Raw genomic sequence first — 22,288 nt, 5'->3', positions numbered from 1 at the left:
TGCCTTGGCCAGGCTCAGGGCCCCAGGGTGCAAACCTCCCTGTGTCTTTGGGCAGAGTGTCACCTGGATCATTGATCTAGTCTTTGCCCATGACACGTGGCGGACTAAGGCTGGCAGATGGGACTTGGATGCAACCCCTGGCTGTGGTCTGGCGTTGGAAGACACAAGTGGAGTCATGGTTTGGAGGCAGTGTGGCTTGTGGCCTTCTGGTGCTGATTTGCAGACAACAATATATCTTTTCAGTATTTGTCAGAGCTTCTGTGCCCCTTTTATGAGATAACTAGGATGACATATTATTAGCTGATTACTGGAGAAACATAGATTTACTGAGGATTTATTCTGGAAACAACATTAATCTCCTGTATAGTTGCTAAACCCCCATAAATAATCTGATTTTGATAATCAATTGCTATTGCACACACCCCCCACACAAATCTCAATTAAATGCACAACTAATTCACATGAAGTTGCCAAATTTGCTTGTACGTTTCTGTCCTGCTGTTTGCCTTGGGCAGATGTCTGTATGTGCAAGCTCAAGTCTGTTTATCAGACAGCCTGAAACAGAATATGGTTTGCCAAGGCGGAGCAGTTACAGTAACAGCAACACTCTTCTCCTGTGGTCCCACATGGAGAACCCAGCACATCCCAGCTTCCTGCTGCCAGAGCCGCTCAAACACGAGTGCTTTGCAAACATCACTGTGCATGGCGCTTCCCCGGCCATTGTCTTTGTGCTGGGGTTTGCAGTGAGGGCAGCAGGAACAACCATAGGAGTTTCTGCACCTGGAGTGATCCAGGTCCTGCGAGTGTGCTCGGGAGGGGCAGGGAGGAGAGGTGCAGTTGCTGAAACCCACGCAGAGGCTTTCAACAGTGCTAGCCTGGGATGGAAACTGAGGTCTTGTTGGGCTTGGTTGACTCCTGACCACCCTTGGGCCAGCCAGGGTGATTTTCCAAGCCTTAGTGCTGCCAGATAGGTCAGAGGGGGAAGAAGTGGGGGCATCCTGCAAGGAGGAGGCAGCTGGCCCTGGACTAGTGGGACATGGTGCTGCCAGCATCCTTCAGAGCTGGAGGGAGATTCCAGGCATCATCTGAGCTCCATTTGTTGTCAGGGCCACAGTGACTTATTTTGTTGTCTTGTTTTGGCAAATAGTACACAGCTAGCCACAGTGGTGTGCAGCCTGGAGAGGGCAGGGAGAGCTGGGCTCGTTGTGGCAGAGCTCTGGAGGTGCTGATGATGTGGGTTCATGCTGGGGGGACCTGGCAGGAGTGTGGCAAACCTGCTGCCTTTCATGGTGTGGGGTTTCAGCCTTCACCTGTGCTGCTTGGGTGCTGGCCCCTGCAGCTGCAGAGGCTGATGCTCTTTGGAGTGCAGCCTCCCCATCCCTGCTGCCTGTGCTGGGAGTGTTGGCTTGGGCTCTCAAGATCTTGGTGATGGGGACTGCACTAGGGGAGCCATAAAAGAAACAATAAAGCTGTTCAGATTGCTGAGAAGATGTCTACTAAGATCTCCTCCTGAGCCTGGCTGGAGCCCAGCCTGCTAATTATGGTGGTAGGGGAAATACACAAACACACAGATGGCAAGAAGAACAAAAACTGCTGTCTTTTAATATCGAAAGCTCAGTTTCCGGCCAACTGAAACAGACACATGGCAGAAGCTAAGCGCTAACAGCTTTGGGTGAGATGGGAGCACCTTGCCAGCCTGTGCAGGAGCTCTTGGAGCCCTTGCAGAGCCCACAGGGGGATCTACCTCTCCCAGGGCAGCTGCCAGCTGGGAGGCCAGGCCGTGGTGGTGGCTGGCCGTGCACACCTGTGTGAGCACACACCTGCATGTGCTAGGAGACAGCCATGGGCAGGGCTTGCAGCTGCAGGCTGCCAAGAGCCATGTGCTGGCTCTGCACCAGGGGTGACCCGTGACCCATCCAACTTGCTCTGTCCCAGGGACTTGTTAGTGCATCCCTGCATTGCAGTGGCAGGGTTTTCCTCCCTCTGAACCCACCTTTCACCTCTGCTAGGTGGGCTAGGCAGTGGCTTGCAGAGAGGCTTTGGATGCTGCCATCAGGCACTTGTCACCTCTGTTGGTCAGCCCAGCATCACTGTGTTCAGGGGTGCTGCTGGTAGGGGAGCATCCCCTCCAGGGTATCTTTCTGTTGACCCTTGCAGTGCCAAGGAGCTGTGCTCTTCACAGCTTGTAAAAGATGCTCTGTCCTACAGGGTTTTGTTTTACCCGGACCACAGGCACTAAGGATGGGGTGGGCAAGACAGACATCAGGCAGCCAGGGGCTGGTGATGTGGCGTTTAAGCGGTGCTTCTAGCACAGTTCTGATAAGCTGGTGGATCAGTGTGCGTGTCTGATGCTTTGCACCCTCCTGCAGCACCACAAGCACTGTTGGTGGCCATGGGGCTGTCCCTGGCATGGTGGTATCCCCCATTGTACCCCAACTGCACAGCCTTGGTGCCTTCTGTTCTCCCCTCTCTGCCACCCATATGCATGGCCAGGTGTCTCAAATAAGCTCAAATAATAAGGGGCGGGTGGGTGGGATGAGCACAATCTTTTTATGACCACTTAAAGGCTCCATTTGGTACCTCTAACAGAATTAAGAGGGGGATCGTGGTAGATTAAGAAAAGCAGCAAACACCCTCTGTGCTGCATGGCTCTCAGCTGCAGGGACCCTGCTGGGGCACTGCTGAGCCCTCCTCGGAAAGAGGGTTTACACAGTTTTTGTGGGAAGGACTGTATTAATTGACTGCAGGTGTATGTTTTGTGTCTTTTGACTCCACGATTTGCAGGCGGTTTGATGGTTCAGCAGGGCTCTAAGGGAATGTGGCAGTACCCTTCATGCTGCAGCCCTGGGCTGTGTTGCCCCCCTACCAGGAACACAGCTGTTGAGATCCCAGTTGTTTTAGAAAGCACCTTCCAAGGATATAAGATTGGATAGAGGAATTTGGAGCCTGCCATGGAAGCTCCTGATGGTGTTTTGCTGCCAGCCCCGAGGTGTAATTCATCCCCTGGAATGGGACTGGCTGGAGGGTGGTGGGTCTTGAACCTCCTGTCCCTCTGAGCACGCGCTGATGGCATTGAGATTGCTCTGTAACATATACCCCTTCCATGCATCCTAATTATGGGGAGATTGTCCCTCTGACGCCAGGGCTCGCTTTGCCAGCTGTCACCTCCAGTCCAAATTACCATTTCATTGCGTTAATATCTATACAGTGTCTCTGGATAGAGATTTGATTTCAGTCCCCTCCCTGGAGTAGAAGGAGTTAAAAATAGCAAATCCAACACCCCTCATTCCCTGGCTATGACGCAGTCTCCCAGGTTGGAGATACAATGCCAGCGTGAATATGGTTTAAAATAAAACAAGTGAGTGTACTGCACTCTGCAGAATAGGAGAACAAGCTCCAGCCTGGAGAAATGACACGGAGTAGTCTCTGGTCTTCTAACCTGTGCCTGCAAAAGGCAAGAATTTCTCTTCCTTGCAATGCTTGTATTGGCCAGATAAATGATGCTACACACAGAGTAATTAGAGTACTACAGGAGGTATTCAGCCCATCAGGGAATCAAGTGATTGCAGAAGAAACCAGGAAGAAATTAGCTCAGTGCATTATGGTTTGGGGCTGTCTTTCTAGAGCATCGTGTACAGACCACCTTGCCAAGTATGGCCGGATGCTGAACTGAATGATCGGGGCAGAGGGATGCTGGACTCAGCAGCACTGTGGTCCCTCTGAAATAGCAGGGTGCAGACGTGCGGGCTAACTGGGTAGATCTTCTCCCAGAAGTGGGTACCAGACTATGTAAGCAACAGTCTGCTGCAAGGTGGCAGGTTGCCAACCTGGCTTTATCTGTCTAACGGGGCTGTTTCTCTGATCTGGTATAGAAAGTCCTAAATCCTCACATTTTTCACTCTCAGACACTGCCCTAGATTAAAAATGCTGGCTCCTGACTCGCTTTGTAATATTTTAAATATAGCATCCTTTATGTTTTTGATGTATGCACCATATGTTTTGAAAACTGCAACAAAATCCATTGGGCTTGTGGGTGGAGGTTAAAGGGAAAAAGCATTTCCATACGGGAAGCCGCAAATACAAAACACAGCAGCAAACAGAAAATCTCTCCATGCATCAGCCAGAAATAAGCTCCTTTTCTGTCCTGGCTGTCTCCAGCGTGTTCGTGTGCGTGCAAGGAACCAGCCTGAATGTTTCCATTGTGTCAGCTCCCGTCCCGGACACCCTGGCACAGACTCCATAGCCCCCTCCAAGGCCCAGCAGGAGATGCCACTGTGTTGGAGACCATTTGACAGCTCCTTTGCCCTTTCCCTTCCTCAGAAAGACCCTTCTCTGCTTTCTGTGTGTTTTTGGGGTGGTTTGAGTGGGGTTTTTTTTCAGCTGGGGCTGATCCCTCCTGCTAAAGCTCACCTAGGCTGCTGCATCCCTGGCTGGTGGCAGCGGGTGGGCTTTGGCAGCAGCAGGGAGAGTCCCCCTGGGCTCCCTGCACTCCCACGCGGCACAGACTGCCTTCCAGCATTGAACACAGACTCTGTTTAGCAGGGAATTTGGCCTCAGCAAAATGATGAGCTAATGGTTTTCATCTCTTGGCTAGGACCTCAAGTTTAGTCTCTTCTACCACACACATCTGGCACCTCTTGACTCTAGGACCCAAGGGCATCCTCTCACATGGACACCCCAAACCCATCCAGCCTGGTTAGAGTAGAAAACAGCATCGTGTGGGCTGGGGCTGCATCCAACCCCAGCTGAGGCACGCTCCTCCTAGCATTCCTGCTGTCTGAGGCTGCTGGGTGAGCTGTTTGGCTGGCCATAGCTCACCCACTTGTCACGCCTCATGAATAAAATCCGGGGGAGGAGATGGGCTCCAGCTGGTGCCTGGCTGCCAAGTGGGCTGCCTTCCTCTGGACCACCCTGCCAGGTCCCCTCTCTGGCCAGCATCATCCCAGGTGAGCCAGAGAGAGGCTGGGGTGGCCAAGGGCAGCAGTGGGGGCTGGTGGGACCCATGTGGCCATTGGGTGGCCTGCAGCTTCTGCTGGGGGTGGCAGCTCTGGTTTGACCCTGCACTTGGAGGATGGATAGGATGCAGTGGATGCGTGTACTGAGGGAGGGGGATGTCATGGGATGGCCACAGGGGACATGGGGAAGGCTTTCATATTTGTTCTTGCCCTTCAGCATCCCATTGCACTGGAGATTCAGGGCTGGGACTGTGCCTCACCCCATGGGCCATGCGTATCTTGGGGATGGCAGCGTCCAGCAGCATGGCAGAGGGGGGCTGCTACCTAGGATTTGACTGTCTGCTGTGACATGGTGTTCTCCAGAGAACCTCCCATACCTGGGATCCACAGAGGGCCTTGCGTCCCTGATGGCTCCAGTGAGTTTGTGCTCACCCAGATACCAGTCCCAGTGTTGTCCCCAGCCCTGCTTTGGGACACAGGCAGAGCTCACACCATGGACGTGTGATATGTCTGTGTGCGGGATGCACTCATCTACCTCATGCCTCTTTGCTCATACACAATTTATTTGTATCTATAGTGGCTCAGGCAAGATCATTTTTTGTAAGATAAACCAGATGTAAGGATGAAACCTCATCTTCAGCCTCTCAGCAGGGATTTCTCCTCACCTGCCTCAAATAAACCTTCCTGCAGCCCAAAACGCTGATCTCTGAGATGCTGGACATCTGCTGGGGAGGTGGTGGCCGGTGGGAGTTTGCCAGCAGCGGGATCAGCCCCAGTGTGGTGCCCTGGCTGCACACAGCTGGCTGGTTGACCCATAGCTGTGGGTCAGGGCTAGGATGCTGCAGAATGTGCACAGGGGCTGGAGGGCAGAATCGTGTGTCAGCTCACCCTGTGTCCCTGGCCAGATTGTCATTGGTTTTGTGTGTAAAAGGCTGGGGGTTGTGCAGCACCATAGGAGCCTGGTCTCGCCTCTCCCAGCAGATGCTATGGGGGGCTCTGGACCTGGAGGGCTGTGACTACCCTGCGCAGGATGAGACGCACAGCATGAGGCCAGGGGCTCTCAGCAACTCCTCACTAGCTCCTGCATCTGTGTCACTCTGGGATTCACTCCTGCTGTTTATGGCTTCATCACACCTCCTAAATTGTGGCTGACCCTCTGAATCAAGAGGCGATCCCTCAAGAGGGACCTGTTCTGGCTTTCTGGGCCCAGATCCAGCATCTTAGCAGCCTCTCGAGTGAAGAGCTGATGTGTGTGCATGCATTCATCCGCTTGGGATGCCTGAATGAATGTGTCCCCCCGTGGTGGTGGAACACCTCTGTCAGCTTCTGCTGGCGTGAGAGAGAGAGAAGAGCTCTGGCCAGTGCCTGTGCTCTGGATTCATCCCCTGGGAATGCCTGTTTGCTGTCTGCATCCTCCATCTCTCCTTCAGCTTGCACACACTCCTCTCCCCCGTGGCTTTACTGCTCCATTTTTATTGAAAGCTAAGCAAACAGATTGTTGTCTGTGCTGTAGGGTGGGCTCTGCGCAGCTCCCTGGCCCTACACCAGCATGTGCTGCCACTGTGCCCTGCCTGGCTGCTGGCTCAGTGGCAGTCCCTGCGCAGCTTGGCTGGCTCCCAGACCACAGGTGGAGTTTGGGTTCCTGGCTCTGGCTGTGGGAGCTGCAGGGTGCTTCAGGGTGTCTGAACCAAGCCCTTGGCAGCCCTGCACAGCCTGTAAGGAGTGGCTTGTGGCACCAAGGCACCCAGGCTTGGGGTGAAAGTGCCTGGTGCAGGGACCAGCAGAACTGGGACCTGTTCCAGCTGTGCTGCAGTGATGCTCCATGGCCCTGGAGGCTTGCTCATGGGGCCAGAGCAGCTCTGATCTGATCCCATTCACCCCTGCTGCACCTGATACCTGTGCAAGTCAGGGTGCTTTCCTGGCCAGGTTGCTGTTGCAGGGGGTGGCAGCACAGGTCACCTTGTAGCTGTCAGGGGATGGAGACACGTATCTCACATGCTGGGGGAAGAATCTCACTTCCTAGCTCTGCTAGTCTTAAGTTGCTGGTGGGAACTTCATACCGCTGCAGTGGATCTCAATAGCAGTTGGATGGCCAAATGCTGGGGAGCTGCACCAGCAAGGAGCAGCCATGCTCACCCCAAAAGCATGCTTGAGACTGCTGTGGTCCTTGCTGGTGCCCTGCTGAACCCGAGCACTGGCAACCAAGAGCCTCAGCCACCTCTGGATGCTGTAGCTGGGGCTGGCCACGTGGACAGCTACCACTCCCCAGCTTCACCACTGGGCAGCTCCCCCTTCACTGAGATATTCTGGGACTCCTTCATGAGTCTGACCTCATGTCAGAGCAGGATGTGAGCTTCAGGGCTGTGAATAGCTAATGTCCTTGCAAAGATTGTAAGAGGAAGAAGGTAGCCACCTGGCTTGCCAAGGTGCAGAGCATCCTTGTTTCTGCTTAGGAATGGGCCAGAGGGGGCTGCTTGCAGCTGTCCTGCCAGAGCCACCCTGGGGCAGGACCCAGCACCAGCCATCTAGCACCTGGGGACCACCATGCTGTCCCCTCCAGTTTGGCCTAACTCCTTGCTCCGGGCTCGCCATGGCTCCTGCCATGGACAGCCATGCATTTCAGCCATTATTAATTAAAATGCAATCTATCCTTTCTCTTTCTCTCCCCAAGACACCGAGAGCTGCTAAAATATTCTCAGGGATAATAGGGAGAGGAATTGTATAGTTACTGTGAAATTTCAGCTGTGCCTTTTGAAGATTTATTGCCATTCCTAGAGCCTGCGATTCCCTGTTGAATACTCCGTCTCCAGCCCCGCACTCAGTGGAAATACCGTGCCTGCCTGGGAGACTGGGCACGCCGTGTAAGATACACAGGCAGCTGCGGCGCATTCAGCCTGCGTGCAGATATGGTGCACCAGGTGCTGGGGGATTTCTTTTCTACAAGCTGTCGGAGGGGCTGAACTCCTCGTCTCTGACCTGCACGGGTATCTGCAGCACTTGGTGTCAGTTTTGGGGTGCAGCCCAGGGCCCCTGTGGGGCAGGCACTCTGGGTGTGATACTGCATGTTAAGATGAGTACGGTATTGCTTGTGGAAAGCGGCTCCCGGTGCAAGCATGGCACTGGGAGCAGAGGTGGGGAGCAGCCAAGAGGATTTTGCCTGTAGCTCTGAGCGCTGTGCCCAGGAGGGTGACAGTGGGAAAGGCAGCAAGGAGGGGGCTGCTGGGTGCACAGCCCTTCTCCCACATCGCCCAGTTCTTCCATTCCTTCTGCAAATTGATGCTGGGGGGGACAATGTGGAAGCTGGGGAGAAGCTGACCCAGTGCAAGGGAGCTGAGCATCCCACAGACCCTATTTGGAGGGGTTAAAATGGGAGGAACTGCCTGGTCCTGTCTGTTAGTCATTGCAAAAAATCCCCAAATCCCAACTGCATCCCAGTTGGGGACCAGTTTGGGCCTGGCACAGGAAGGCAGGCACTGCCCTCACTTGGGGGTCCCTCTTGCCACCCAGTTTGGAGGTCTGTGGAGCCCAGAGCTCTGCTTGGAAAGGGCTTCCATGATGTCTGCACACAGACAAACGTGCTAGCACCAGGCATCTCTGCTGCAATTGCAGTTCAAGGAGATCTTGTTGCCATGACAAGCTGTACAAGTATTATCTGGGAAAAAAAGACCCCAGCAGTGTGTGTTGGAGATGGGAGAAAAGCAGCTAGCACAGAGGGCATGTACATGCCATGCACTAGTGGGGCTGCAAGCACGTGTGTTCAACTGCACATGTTAAACTCCTAACATGCGTGACCTTCAGTGTTACACCCCCAAGACCTCCTGCCTTGCTCCAGCCCGCTCCTGAGCCCCATGCCCCCCAGGCTGCCATGCACAGGGGTGCAAGCCACACTCCTGGCCCCTTGCCCCCTTCCAGTCCCCCCACAGCAGCCCCAGCAGGGCTCTTGCAGGAAAGGGAAGGTATTAGCGAAGCTCTTGGTCCCATGCTGCAGCACTTGCCAGGCAGTGGAGACTTGTGCCCACCAAGCCCTCCACTTCTTCATTTATTTAGTAGCAGGGGCTGGTGAGCACCAATTAAGCTTTAAATGATGGTTTCAGCGCTGGGAAGCAAATGCTGTTAAAAATTACGGTGCCTCAGAGCAGGTGGTGCTGCTGAACATCAGTAGCAAGGGGTGCAGCACAGCTCTGGGCACCCACCCCGTGGCACAGACCAGTGTGGGACTGGGGATGCTGCCTGGCTTGCCAGCTCTGGGCAGCCCAGCTGCCAGGCCAGGGAAGCTTGTGAGCACTACACAAAGCCTCCTGTTGTGCTGCTCTGCACCAAGCTCTAAACTTCCCTGCAGCTGCAACAGCTAGAAGAGCAACTTTTTCCTCTTTTTTTCTTTTTTCTTTTTTTTTTTGAGAATCTGGAAAAATCAGGACTGCAGCAACTGGGGCTTACAGCAAACCATCCTGGGTACCCTGGGGCCCCTTGCCTAGCATACCCCACAGCCCTGCTGCCAGCGGGGCTGGGGGTGGGGGTGCTGGCAGGGGTGTTCCCCTGGGGGTTGCAGGTATTTGCAGGGGAGGAGGTCCCTCAGCCAGCAGTGGGGTCTCTGGGTTTCCCCAGCATGTTACAGCCCTGCCTGGGCTCCCTGTGCTGGGGAAGTAAACATCCTGCAGGCAGGCATGGGCAGCTGCCGGCAGCCGGGTCACTGTGGGGAGACAATCGCCAGCTTCCTCAGTGCTTGCATTTGGAGAATAATTTCCATGAATGCAGCCAGAAATGAACTCTGCTGTGCAGACAGGGCCCTCGCTATTCACTGCTCCATCTTTTTTTCCTTTTTCCTTCTTTCCTCTTTCTTTTTGTCTTTCTCTCCTTCCCTCTTTCTCTTTATCCTTCCCCTTTATCTCCTCCAACTGTGTTTTTGACCTCCCTCTTCTCTGTTTTCGGAGCAGTAGCAGTGTGTCCTCCCTACAGACCAGCTCCCACCCCAGCACATGGTCCTGCCATGCCCTTGCTGTTAGCATGAGGCTTTGGCACCCATTTGGGCACCTTCCCATGCCACTGGCCAGCCACAGCAGCTGCCACCACTTGAGTCTGTGTGACAGTGACAGTTCGCTGCCTTCTCCCAGTTCCAGCTTGACATGAGCTCTGGGGGAACCCCCCAGCACTGGCTGCTTTGCTTCCCAGCACGGTGCCAGGGGCCTGGGGAGCAGAGCAAGAGGAGAGGCCGGTTCTGTCCATTCCACCCCTCAGCGTGGGCAGCACTGATGATGCAATGCAAAGCACGGTGCTGCCAGCTCTCTGGGCTGTGCCCACCTCTCCCTGGCTTTCCCACCTGCCGTCCTGCCAAGGCAAGGCGTGAACCTTCAAGCATCCCAAGGTTCAAATCCTCAAAGAGCCACAGGGTTGGGGACTGGAGCAGGACCAGAGCATGTATTTGAGCTGAAGAGGAGCCTGTTGTAGTGGTTTCACCCAGCTGCCTGGCACGTGGGGAGCAGCAAGGGTGCCGCTATGGGGTGGGGGTGCAGGGCTGGCATCTCTGCCCACCATCCTTGACCTACCTCTGCAAAGAAAGGACTTGCACAGAGCTTAGCTGCCATTATCCTCTGTGATATCCAGCCATGCTTGTTAAGGTCCTTCCCCGTGATACCCAGATAAAGAGAACTCCCTGCCCTGTGCAATGCCCGCGCTGCCCCAGCCTCCCCGACTCAGCCCTGTCCTGCTGCCGGCAGCCACGTGCCCTCACCCATGCTGGCATCTGCCACTCCAGCTCTGCTGGCTGCCGTCCTTGCAGCACCCACGTCTTGTTTGTGTCCTGTGTCATGCTGAGGAAGGTGACGAGGTGCAGGAGTGACAGCGGTGGGGGGCAAGGGGACAGCGTAAGGCAGGTGGAAGCAATAATTGCTTGTGATCTAATTAGGGAAGCCTAGGGCTAGATTAGGAGCTGTGACACAGTGGAGCTTTTTTAGCCGTAAGCTGCAGATGGTTCTGCCTGAGAGCTGGGAGAGGAAAGGTTGGCGTGGACTTGCTGGGGTGTTCGTAATCCTGCCTGCGTGATGCTCCATGCTGACTAACAGCACATGTTTTCTGATGGCTTGGAAATATCTCAGTGCTTGGTCTGTGTAAGGCAGGTGGTCTCCCTTGCTCCCAGCCCATGCTCCCCACGCTGCCCCGCTCCCTGCCTGCCCTCCCTGCTGGTGCCCATCACAGCCCACTCCTGCACTGCATGCATGGGGACAGCAATGGGTGCAGCACAAACATTGGGAGAAGCAGCCAGAGCCGCTCCAGGCTCAAACTATCCCACAGCAGATCCATGGTACCTGCCCTTGGCCTGTGCCTTTATCAGGAGCACCTCACCTGCCCCAGCTTAAAAACGTAAATATTAAGTAAGGAGTCATGTGATAATTCTGGATTTTACTTAAGGGAAAGATCAGAAGAGAAAATACTTTGACCAAAGGTAAATATATAATTTTCTCCTTGATCAAAATGACTTTTATCTGTGGAAGCTGGATGGAAGGCAGTGGCCGGCAGCCTGAGCACTGAGATGGCCATGCCAATACCTCAGCAGGTATTAAATTTGCCACCAGAGCTGAGCATCCCGACTGTTGGCCTGTTCCTTTATTTCAGAGGTAGCTCAACTGATCTTTCAACTGGGTCACCAGCACGGCAGGGTGCACGTGCCCACACTGTGCCCCTTGCCCAGCTACCTGCTTGCTGACAGCCCCCAGCGCCCTTCCCATCACCACCTCAGCAGGGAGCTGGGGCAAACAGGCAGCCACAGTGCTGGGGCCAGCTCGTTCCCGCATGCTGTGGTCGGAGGCAGCCCCGCAGGACAGCTGGCTGCAGCACCAGCATTGTTTGGCCCCAAGCCCATCTTTCCCTTCCTCCCCAAGGCGTTTTTGTGGCTGCAGCTGAGCTCTTTGGCCGCTGCAGGAGAGCAGGCAGGAGCCCTCGGCCCCGCTGATGATGAGAAACCCATATCCCGAGACCGCTGGAGCTCCCACCCTTCCTCCCCGGCCACCCTTGGAGCACAACACAGGTCCTGCCTGGAGGGGAAATCCTCCCTCTCGCCTCCCTGGGGGCTCGGAGCCGGCCAGGTTGCCTTGCATCCCTGCTGCGGCAAGAGGAGCTGGGGTGCAGGGTCCCGGACATCGCCTCTTTCCCCCCACATCCCAGCAGGGGTTTCTTTTGCACTCCCTCACTCTCCACCCCCAGCCCGGCACATCGTGTCCCATCACCAGCACTTCACCCCAGCCTCTCCCTCAGCCTCCAGTGCTTCCAGCAAAATTCCTTTCTGGCCAGTCATTGCCGCCCCGTGGCCTAAGCACCTCCTGGGCGGGTGCACTGGCGGGGCCAGGCTTCCCCTTCCTGAGCTGTCCCAGCCCCACCATGCTCCTGGCCCCTTCCTCATCTTCGCCCAGTGCCACGGCATCAGCCCTTCACCAGGGACACAAGGGCATGGGGTCTGCCAGCCAAGCGCCCCTCAGGGTTTGGGCGCCCAGCTTCCCTCACCCTCCCCAGAGCAGCCACGTTCTGCGTGCACCCTGTGCCACGCTGGTCCCACCAGTCCCAGTGGGTTTTTGCGAGAGGATGATTTACAGCCCCAGTTAGCACAGGGAGCGTGCAGAGGATGGCTGTGGTGAGTCGCTCACTGGGAGGCAGCGGGGAGTGGGAGGCAGAGGCTGCTGGAAGGGGGCTCAGCCCCGTGGAAGGGTGACAACTCCTGGCGGCATTGTCTGCCCTGACACACTGCTGCTGCTCTCCCTCACCACCTGGCATCCACCCCACCTCGGGTCTCACCCAGGCACACACCCAGCACCCACTGGAGCTGGACCCCACGCTGACACCCACAGCACCCAGCGGGGACATCGCCCCTACGTGCAGCCGGCAGCTGCACATGCCAGTGCTCAGTCCCAGCAGCACCCACCCACCTCTTGCTTCCCACAGTGGTACTGCCTCTCGTTATTAATTAAAGGATGACTGCTTTGCTTTTCCAACAGTCCCCTTCACCTGTGCCTCTCTGAGCATTGTGCAAATATTAATTACTGGTAATTAATTAAATCAGGCCTCCCCATCCCCCTGTGGAGATGCTGTCTCATAAACATGCTGACAGCAAACACAGTGTCAGGGCAATCTCTCCAAGCTGGGTGGGAACTTCAGTTACCTGTTGCTAATGTTGCAAACCCCACCTGCAGCAGTTTTTACCTAACTGACCTTCCTGGAGGGCTGATGGGCTGGGAGAGAGAGATAGGTGGGAAACCAGCAGGACCTGATCTGGTGCTAGTAAGGGATGATGGATGGATCTTTATAAATGCTCCTGGGTGTCCTGTACCTTGCTGCTTGTGTTCCTGGAAACTGCTGGTTGGGTATGGGACTGCAGTTAGGTGAGACTGGCTGGTAGGAGGTGGAGGGCCCCAAGCAGCTGGTGGAGCTTGCTTTGTGTCAGCCTCTCAGTCCCGAGCTGCCTTGTGAGGCTGTGCCCTGTTATTTGTGTTGGTGCTGAGCTACCATCCTTCCATGGTAGATGGGGATCACCTCCTGTCAGCTCCCTCGCTGCCGGGCTCAGTGTTTCAGAGGCAGCATAAGAGTTTGGCATTCCCTATCCCACAGCTCCTCAGTGGAGGGCTGGGACGCTGTGCAGGAAGAGGACAGGAAGGCAAACAAGGTTGTTGACCCTCCTGAATCGGAAGGTGGGTGCTCGGGGAACAAAGGAGGAGGATTGCCCAGGGATGCACAGCAGGAACCTGCAGATTGCTTGCTGCAGCATAGCCTGGAGGATCTCTTGGGCAAGATCCCTTTTCCCTCCCGGGGAGGGGGGAGGGACGACGACAAAGCTCCTCTATGCAGCCTTGGGTGCTGCCTGGGGGCATGGTCTCTCCCCCCATCCAGGCTGCAAGCTCGCTTGCTTGCGTATGGCTGCTGCTGTCTGTTCCTAAGTCTGCGCAGGGCACCGATCCCTGACCGGAGGTGCCGCCTTAATCCAGATCAATGGGAAATCTGTTGAGTGCCCACGCAGCCGGGTGCAGCCGCTCACTGCCTGGCTGCAGCGGCTCCTCGGACTCTGCGGATCAAGCTCCAGACAGGACACGGGGGCAGCCCTGCAGGATTCAGGGCCTGGGCAGCCTTTTGTGCTGCATTGTGGAGCACAAATGCATTAATCGCTGAGTGAAACCAGCTTAATTTCCCACTCTGCAAGCAAAAGCGGGAGCAAACCAGGGTGAGATTAAGGCATTCCTTGGGCAGCTTCCACCCCCTCACCCTGACTGCTGTATCTCGGCCTGTGAGGCCACTAATGCTACTTACATTATTACTGGATTATTTTGGTGTAATGAGCTTTGCCCTGCTCAGCTGTCCCTCTGCTCAGGCGTGTTGTGATGTGTAATACTTCCTGCACGAGGCCACGAGGCGGGCAGCTGCCTGCTCAAAAACAAGCAGAGCCCCAGCAAAACAATGCATTAATGTTCCCAGAGCAAAATTCCAGCATGGGCTGGAGGTTAATCGCAAATCAGGGAGCTTTTGGCGTAGTGCTAAACAAAGCCGGCAGGCAGGAGGGCAGTGGTACCCTAAGCTGGGTCCTGACCCATCTCTGTGGATACAAATAGGACTGACCGTATCAGTGTCATCTGTGCCAGTGGTGTAACACAGCTGTAAGCATCTCTTCCATCCTCAGCTCCTTTTCCTCTGCCTTCCTTCCCATCAGACCTGCCAGTGCAGGGGCTGGGCGATGTGTTGCTATGGTCACCAAGAAGTTTCCCCTAGAGACCACAAGCCCGGAATAAGCGATGCCTGCATTTTCTGACATTGATTCCCCCCCCCCCCCCTTCTTTTTTTTTATTAGTAATGCTTGTTTAACTGTTGATTAATTCCCAGCCTTTCACCCCACCTCCTTCTTGCTTTTTTCTCCGAGCTTTGTGGATTGCCGTGGCTGTGTCCCAGGGCTTGGCTTCTGCTGCTTCTTGGGGAGGGTGCAAGCATGGGGTGTGTGGGAGGAAGTTTCAGCGCCGTAACTCTTGCTGTGCCAGAGACCCCTACAGAAGAGATCCCCCATTTACTCCAACCTGGGGAGGTCCTGGACCCCTCTTCCCAGGGTATTTTCCTCTTCCCTGCAAAATGTTCCTGCAGAAGCATGGGTGGGGGTACCCTGCTTCCTTTGCAGGTGTCCCTCATCGTATTTGGGACCACAAAGTGATTTAGGTCTAGACTAATTAACGTCTCCGCTGGTCTAAGCTCCAGGCCTGGCTCAGGTTTTACAGCTCCTCTGTTGGCACTGTGGTGCTTTTCCATACCTCGGGTACCCCTGTTGGCCCTGGGAGCTCTTGGGCTGCAAGAGCATCATCAGAAGTGAAGTCCCAGCAGCTCCTGGAAGTTGGCAAAAAGGCTGGAGCCTGAGCTTTGCTGGGGGGCACTCATAGGAAAGCACCCTGGCTTTCCTGGCAGCCCTCTGGTCGGGCTTGGTGAGGCAGCCAGCCCCCAGCATAGCCCCAGGGGATGGAGCAGTGGCCAGGGAGGGTCAACCCGTTTTCCCAGTGGCAAGAGTGCTGCACATCCACAGAGTGTGTCTCTGGGCACTTGGCATATGGGATGGGATATTACTGTGAGATAGTCTCAATGTCATTTTGACTTCTCTTTCTTTGCTTTCGAAGTCAATAATGGGCTGTTTCTGTTCCCTGTCACATGATCTGCCCCATGGTGAGCGAGGAGCCTCTCTAATGACTGATCTTCTCTGTCCTGTGCCCCTTTCTCCCTGCTCTGGAGGGAGTTCACATACCAGGTTTCAATCAGCTGCTTCTCTTGTTCCTGGGAATGCAGTTCAGCACTGGGTCAGAAAGTCTCTGGTCCATTGAAATGCTGCCCTTCGCTGCTTGAGCTGCCCAGCTTGCAATTCCCTCTCTGAATGAAGTCTCACAGCAAACGAGTCCTTTGCTGCTTGGTCCCTGCTTGCAGCAGTTAGCATGGTTTGGCCAGCCCAGAGCTCCTGTGAGCAGCCTGTGCACTTGCAGGCGGGGCAGGGAAAGCAGGAGCTTCTTCTTGAAATGTTTTCTGTGTCTATTTGGGGATTGTGCTGAGGGAGTAGAAAGACCCCCTGCTCCATACAGTTCCTCCTCTGGAGCGTGGGGCGAGGCTGCAGAGCATCAGCCCTTCGTGGTGGTCTGCAGAGCTGCTAGAGGAGGATGAGGAGTGGAGGTGAGTCCCAGGACCATCTGCAGCAGGGGAAGCTCTGGGGGAGCCGTGCTGCCCTCCCCTCCCCTCCAGCCCCCTGCATGGCGCAGAGCCTGCACGCGACCGCAGTGCTGCTCCGGAAGGAGCATCGGGGCTGGGATGCTGCTCCTTGCTGAGGAGGTGAGAGTCCCACCAGGGCCAAACACTCAATTGCTGCGATGTTTGAAAGCTCCTTGAAAAATGACTTCTTCATCGGGCTCCCAACCAAACAAGTGGAAGCTCCGAAAAAACAACAGTTCCTTCCCATGCTGCTGCCAAACCGGTGCTCACTGGTCTGTTTCTGAGCAGGTCAGCAGCGAGCCAGCATTGCCTGAGGGCTGTGGGGAGCAGAGCCGGTGGGTGGCTGTCCCTGCGTTGTCTTCTGCACCTGCTTGGGAGATAGGAGAGCATCCAGGGAGCTCTGCATGGCTTTGGGCAATGGTAGAGATGACCTGGTTATCCATGCAGTGACAGGGAGCATTGCCCAGGCCCTTGCACTGCCCAGCACTTAGGACCGCAGACCTGTGAGCCAAAGGTGGGTAGTGGCTCTTTTGTGGGGACAGGGAAGTCCCACATCCAGACAGGGATGTGCACCCAGCTCAGTCACTGGGTACCGGCATGGTCTCAGCTGTCCTTTGACCTTAGCGATGGCCTGATGTCCGGCTGCTGTGTCACAGTTGCTGGAGGGCCCTTCTGCAGCTACCAAGCTGAGGTCAGTGCCATGACACCTGGCTGTGTCCCAAATGCTAACAGATACTTCCCCTCTTTTGCTTTTCCCTCCCTTCTTTCTGCCAGCAGTTCCCTATCAGCAAAACCCCTACACCCCTGGAAGCAGCTCCACTGTCATCCAGTGCTACCGCTGTGGGGACACCTGCAAGGGCGAGGTGGTGCGTGTCCAGAGCAATCACTTCCACATCCGCTGCTTCACCTGCCAAGGTAGGATGGTGCCACCTGAAGAGCTGCTGGCTGGGTTGCCCCACAACCTTGGGTGCAGTCTGGAAAGCAAAAGGCTGGGGACAGACCTACCTGGCCCACTGAGATGTGGTCACATGCCGGGGGGTGGCAGCTTCCCACAGGGGTAGATGTGGCACGGTGCAGGTGGGGAGATAACGGCACGGGGCTGGCACTGTGCAGGCAATGGCCCTGCATGATGCCAGGGCTGGCAGGCTGGGAACAGGGGTGGCCGAGACATGGGTACCATCACTGCGCTCGAGCTGCCTGAATGGCAACGGCCCATGCTGTGCCGGTCCCCAACATACCCATGGCCCATCTGTGATCTGGGCGGGCCACCACGTCCTTCAGGTACTTGCCTGCTCCCAAATCGGGGGGAAGAGGAGGTGTGGTCAGCCTGGCTGAGAGGCAGCAAGGTGGGGGAGATGCCCAGAGCAGCTCCTGGCAGGGCTGAGGGTGGGCAACAGATCACTGCCACCCATGCATGGGATGCGACCAAGATGCCGTGGGATGCAGCTGGGGCTCAGTAGCCCCCGGGGGCTGGTAGAAATAGAGAGGTTGCTCGAATCCTCCCTGAGCACAAGAGGAGAGCTGCAGAGCCGTAAAAGCTAACGGCCCAGAGCTGATGCTGAAGGGCTCCTTAGCGTGTTTATTAAAGCAGCAACTGTCAGTCAGGCCAGTGGCTGCTTCTGTAGGTTGTGGAGCATCCCATTACCAGGGCTTTTTAAAGGTCTCTGGTCTTCCGAGCTCCCAGCACCCTGTGCTAGGCAGGACATAAATCCCCATCCCCTTGGCCATGCTTTGCTGCTCCCTGGGAAAGAGGGTTTGGCTAGAGGGGACTCTTCCCCTGGGCTGTCACCAGCCCTCCTGCAGCCCTGTCCCCCATGCTGTGGGCAGCCCTGGATCTCTGGGGCAGGGTGTGAGCCCCAAGTTGCCCTCAAGGCTGACCTACATGTGTGGGGCACCATGCTGAGCCCCCTGTCCCTTCCCAGCTTGGACATGGGGGACCGAGCAGGAGCTTGCGTGTTCAGACAAAGAGCTCAGACAGCTGCCAGCTTCAAAGGGTCCAGGAGCTGGCAGGGAGAGCTTGGCAGTGCTCGTTGCCTGATTTCCAAGTGAAAGGGAATAAATAATGAGAGGAAATCCTCCTGTCTCACCTTCCCTCACAGCTCTTACCCACTGCCACCTCCGGGTGGCTGCCACTGGCTTCCACACCAGCCCCGTGGCTTGTCCTTGACATGTCCCCAGGAGCCTGGCACAGCTAGGGATGTGCTATGGGTCCCACAGCTAAGAGGGCCCAGATCTACTTCAGTTTTTTCTTGCATCTGCTTCCTGATGCTGTCCCAGAGCTGGTGGCCTGTCCCTTGTTGCTTGACAAATAAGAACTGGCAGGCTTTTTTGGAGAGCAGCGGATGCTGGCCCTGCACCCCCAGCTATCTACCCAGAGCTCCAGGGAGCCGCTTTGCCAGGGGATGCTGTGTGGGAGAGGAGCTGCATCTCTGCCCTTGTGGGTCCTGCACCCAGCGGGTCCAGCTGTGCCCTGCGGAGGTGGCTGCTGTGCAGGCTGGCCCGTGGGTGCGGGTGAAGTGTGCAAGGACAGGACAGAGAGGTGCTTGGGGGTGAAGGGTAAAGCAGACCAAGATGGGCTGTGCCAGCAGGTGCTCAGTTGCTCTGTAGTTCCCCTCCCTACCCCATCACCTTGCAGGACAGGTGATGGGCATAGAGCAAAAGCTGCGGGACCTGGTCCCTGTGCCACTCCTGAGGTGCCTTCCAGGGTCTGATGCTCTCGAGGTCTCTCTGTGAATGGAGGAGACGTAGGAGGGAAATGACACTAAGGGCCAGGACTTGCCACATCTCCTTGGATTACTCTGATGGGCTGTGCGCCACCCACGGTTCCCACAGCAGGGAAGGAAGCAAGATTGGGCTGGATAGCTATGGAAAAACAAGCATGAGAGCCCCGACCCCAGTGTGTCCCAGGGTCTGTTCCTAGGGCACAGCTTCGTGTCCAGGCCAGGGAGTGGAGAGTGCTCATCACAGAGAAGGCCATGCAGCAGGGCGTGGAGAAGACCTCTCCCCAGCCAACCCTAGGGCATGCCCAGCTCTGCGCCAGTCCTGTTCTCAGCTTCCTGACATCATGAGAGTGTCAAGTGGAGGGTCTGAGTGCCATCCACATGCCGTAGGTCCAGGAGGGGATGCCACGGGCCCTCCCAGGCTGTTTGTGCATGGTGAGTGGGGACTGCAGGGGTTCCCTTCCTGGCGCTGGGGTTTCCTCTGGGAGTGCCCAGCCCTGGCTGTCCGGGCAGCACCATCCTGCACCCTGCCACAGCCCAACACTGACATCTTGTGGTGCTGGGGGAAGGCCCCAGCGTGTCTGGTGGGAAGGGAAACCCTCTGAGATGCCTGCAGAAAGCTGTGTCTTCAGGGATGCCCAGGGACCACTGCTGGTGAGGCAGCAGAGGTAGGCTCAGAGATCCCAGCCGAGCCCTGGGGCTGGACCTACTGCTGCCCCCTTGACGGGTGCATGTCCTCCCCCGGCAGTGTGCGGCTGTGACCTGGCCCAGTCGGGCTTCTTCTTTAAGAACCAGGAGTACATCTGCACCCATGACTACCAGCAACTCTATGGGACCCGCTGTGACAGCTGTGGGGACTTCATCACCGGAGAAGTCATCTCTGCCCTAGGGAGGACCTACCACCCCAAGTGTTTTGTCTGCAGCACCTGCAGGTGAGCTGAAGCAGCCACCAAGGGTGCATGCCCCCCCTGCAAGAAGCTCTGTACAGCCCTTGGCTGTGCACTGGGGAGAGGGCTGTTTGTTCCCTTGCTCGGCACCGCAGCCCCTTGTTCCCTGCTCAGCACCGCAGCAAGCACCTCCTCTGTGTTTTCTTAGTGGAGGCCCTTGGGATGCAACAGAATGGCTCCAACCCTTTCCTTTGCAGCCTGGAGACCTGCCTTAATGCCTGCCTTGGTCCTCCTGCCCCAGCACACACGCACACTTGCTGCCTCCCCTTGTAGCCCTTGCCTGGAACCCCTCTGCTCCTTGGCACCACGGGTCCTGCTGGCCCCTGGGGAAGGAGCGTGCAGGCAGTCCCAAGCACTGCATGGAGGGGATTGAGCAGCTCACACCTCCCCACCTCTCCTTGGCCACAGGAAGCCGTTCCCCATCGGAGACAAGGTCACGTTCAGTGGGAAGGACTGCGTCTGCCAAAACTGCTCCCACTCTCTCATCAGCACCAAACCCATCAAGATCCATGGGCCCAGCCGTAAGTTGACTGCTCTTGCACTACGTGATGGCTGCAAGGAGAGGGGCCACGTACCCCTGGATGGTGGTTGGTGGGGTGATGGGATGGGCTTTAGGGCCAGCATGCAGCGCTGCATGGAGCTGCGGGCATTCGCAGAGGTTTTGGAGGAAGGAGAGGGTGGTCTGGCTCTAGCCAGGACTGCAGGTCACCCCTGGTTTCAGAAACTCCCTTGGCCTGTTTGTGACCTGGGCAGGTGCTGCCATGCTGGCGGGCACTGTCTGGGGCAGCAGCGAGGTTTTGGAGCTGGGTTTGTTCTGAGGCAGTGCCCCGGTATTGCCTTGTGTCTGTGTCCGGGTGCCAGCCCCAGGACTGCTTGCCCAGTTTTCCCAGCATTGGCATTACTCACTGCCTGTCTGAGCACTGAAAGGCTTCTTAGGCTTATCCCTTTGCACTGATGAACCCAAGCTAAAACTCAGCAAGAGCAACGGACAGGGTCTTCTGCATGGATTTGGCCTTGCTTTTGACCCCAGGTTGGTTGCTGGGATACCTTCTCTTCATGCCATGCTTTGTCCCCCCTCGCCCCCCCAGTTTTTCCTTGCTGCAGGCTCTCTGTCCCAGGCCGCTGCAGAGCATCCTGTGGGTACTGTGCTTGGGGGCTGGTAGAGTGTCCCTGCAGCGCAGAGCTGCTGCACACAGGGCTTGCTTCAGCCCATGTCTGGAGCGAGGGGACTGCAGCATGAACGTGTGATCCATGCTTCACTGTCTCCCGGATGCCCCGTGTTTACTGCTGTCACGTCCCAGGGGCACTGTCTCAGCGCAGCGCGTGGGCAGGTGGCAGAAGGCAGGGAGAGCTGGGAGCTGTGCCACACCGAGGTGCCCAAACCCTGCCGCGTCAGCAGGCTGAGCTGCGGCGGGGCCGGGTGGGAGCCCTTGCTGCTGGAGCTCAGCAGCTCCTGGAGCATCAGTGCCTGGAGCAGAGTCGTGCAGCGAGGACCAGACCCAGGACCATGGTGTCACCTGTGGTCCTCGTCACCCTGGTGGCACTGGTGGTGGCTGTTCGGGTTGAGTTACAAGCTGGTGCTGATGGGTCCCTGGGAGCCATCCCGAGCTGCCTCCCCCCAGCTCTCACCATGACCTCGATGGAGTTAAGGGATGTGGCGGGGTTTGAATGAGCTCCAGCCAGAGGACAGCACCCCGCTGTCTCCCATAGCAGGGCCAGGGCAGCGGGCAGGGGGAGGACAGCTGCATGCTCTGCCTCTCTCCTGCTGCTTTCTCCCTTCCCATCCCCTTCCTGCCAGCGCTCCTCCCCAGCCAGAGCAGGGTTACCTGAGGGCACCATGCTTTATTCATAGGCAGCTGCCAGATGTAGCCTGCTGCCTGCATGTGCCCCTTGTGACACAAGTGACCCTGGCAGGGCCACCCAGAAGGGGTGGCAGAGGAGGTGTGCCTGCTGGAGCCCATGCTGGTGCACTCTGCAGGGAGGACATCCCTAGAGGAAGGATGCTGAGCCTCTTCCTGAAGCCCCAGCAACTCAAAAACCAGCAGGACCTGTGTGACAGAGGGAATGGATCCTGGCTCACGTGAGCTGGCCAGCCTGCTTTTTGCCAGGGGTCAAAAATCCTCCCCCCTTAGCATTGCCCAGCAGGCAGGGACTTGGTGCAGAGCTGCCTGCGGGTGGGCTGAGTGGGAAAGCCTGCCTGGTCAGGCTGCCTGTGCTGCAGCAGGGACGGGGTTAAGGAGAAACCCCATGTGGGCAAACCTGCTGCCCAGGGGGAGAAGAGGACACGGAGGAGTCAAGGTCAGGGGTCTGAGGCCCATGTGCTTCCTGCTCCCAGCCCTAACAGGAGCCAGGGGAGGTGGGGAAGGAAGGGAGTCTCGTAAATAGTGCAGCGGGGCCGGACGCGGCTGCCGGAGAGCACAGCCCTTCCTCTGCTGCGCTCACTGCGGACACTTCCCACCACTCC

General features: G+C 56.7%; 1 protein-coding gene across 7 annotated transcripts in view; it reads left to right on the top strand.

Moving 5' to 3' along the window:
- The window catches only part of ABLIM3 (actin binding LIM protein family member 3), a 56,061-nt gene that overhangs the window by 15,118 nt on the left and 18,655 nt on the right, over nucleotides 1–22,288 (top strand). For 6 of the 7 annotated variants that reach the window (XR_008748549.1, XR_008748548.1, XR_008748547.1 and 3 more), the window contains exons 2-4: nucleotides 16,932–17,072; nucleotides 19,626–19,809; nucleotides 20,233–20,345. Coding sequence is in view for 1 of the 7 variants with exons in the window: in XM_055812917.1 (XP_055668892.1) it covers nucleotides 16,932–17,072; nucleotides 19,626–19,809; nucleotides 20,233–20,345 (438 nt within the window). In the remaining 6 variants the exon portion in view is untranslated. The remainder of the gene's footprint in view (nucleotides 1–16,931; nucleotides 17,073–19,625; nucleotides 19,810–20,232; nucleotides 20,346–22,288) is intronic. The other variant, XR_008748546.1, reaches the window with a different exon arrangement.

The sequence above is a fragment of the Falco peregrinus genome, chromosome 8 (genome assembly GCF_023634155.1).
Source record: "Falco peregrinus isolate bFalPer1 chromosome 8, bFalPer1.pri, whole genome shotgun sequence".
NCBI classification, from domain to species: Eukaryota; Metazoa; Chordata; class Aves; order Falconiformes; family Falconidae; genus Falco; species Falco peregrinus.
The sequence above is the reverse complement of the archived record's forward strand: the minus strand, read 5'-3'. Positions and strand labels throughout refer to the sequence as shown.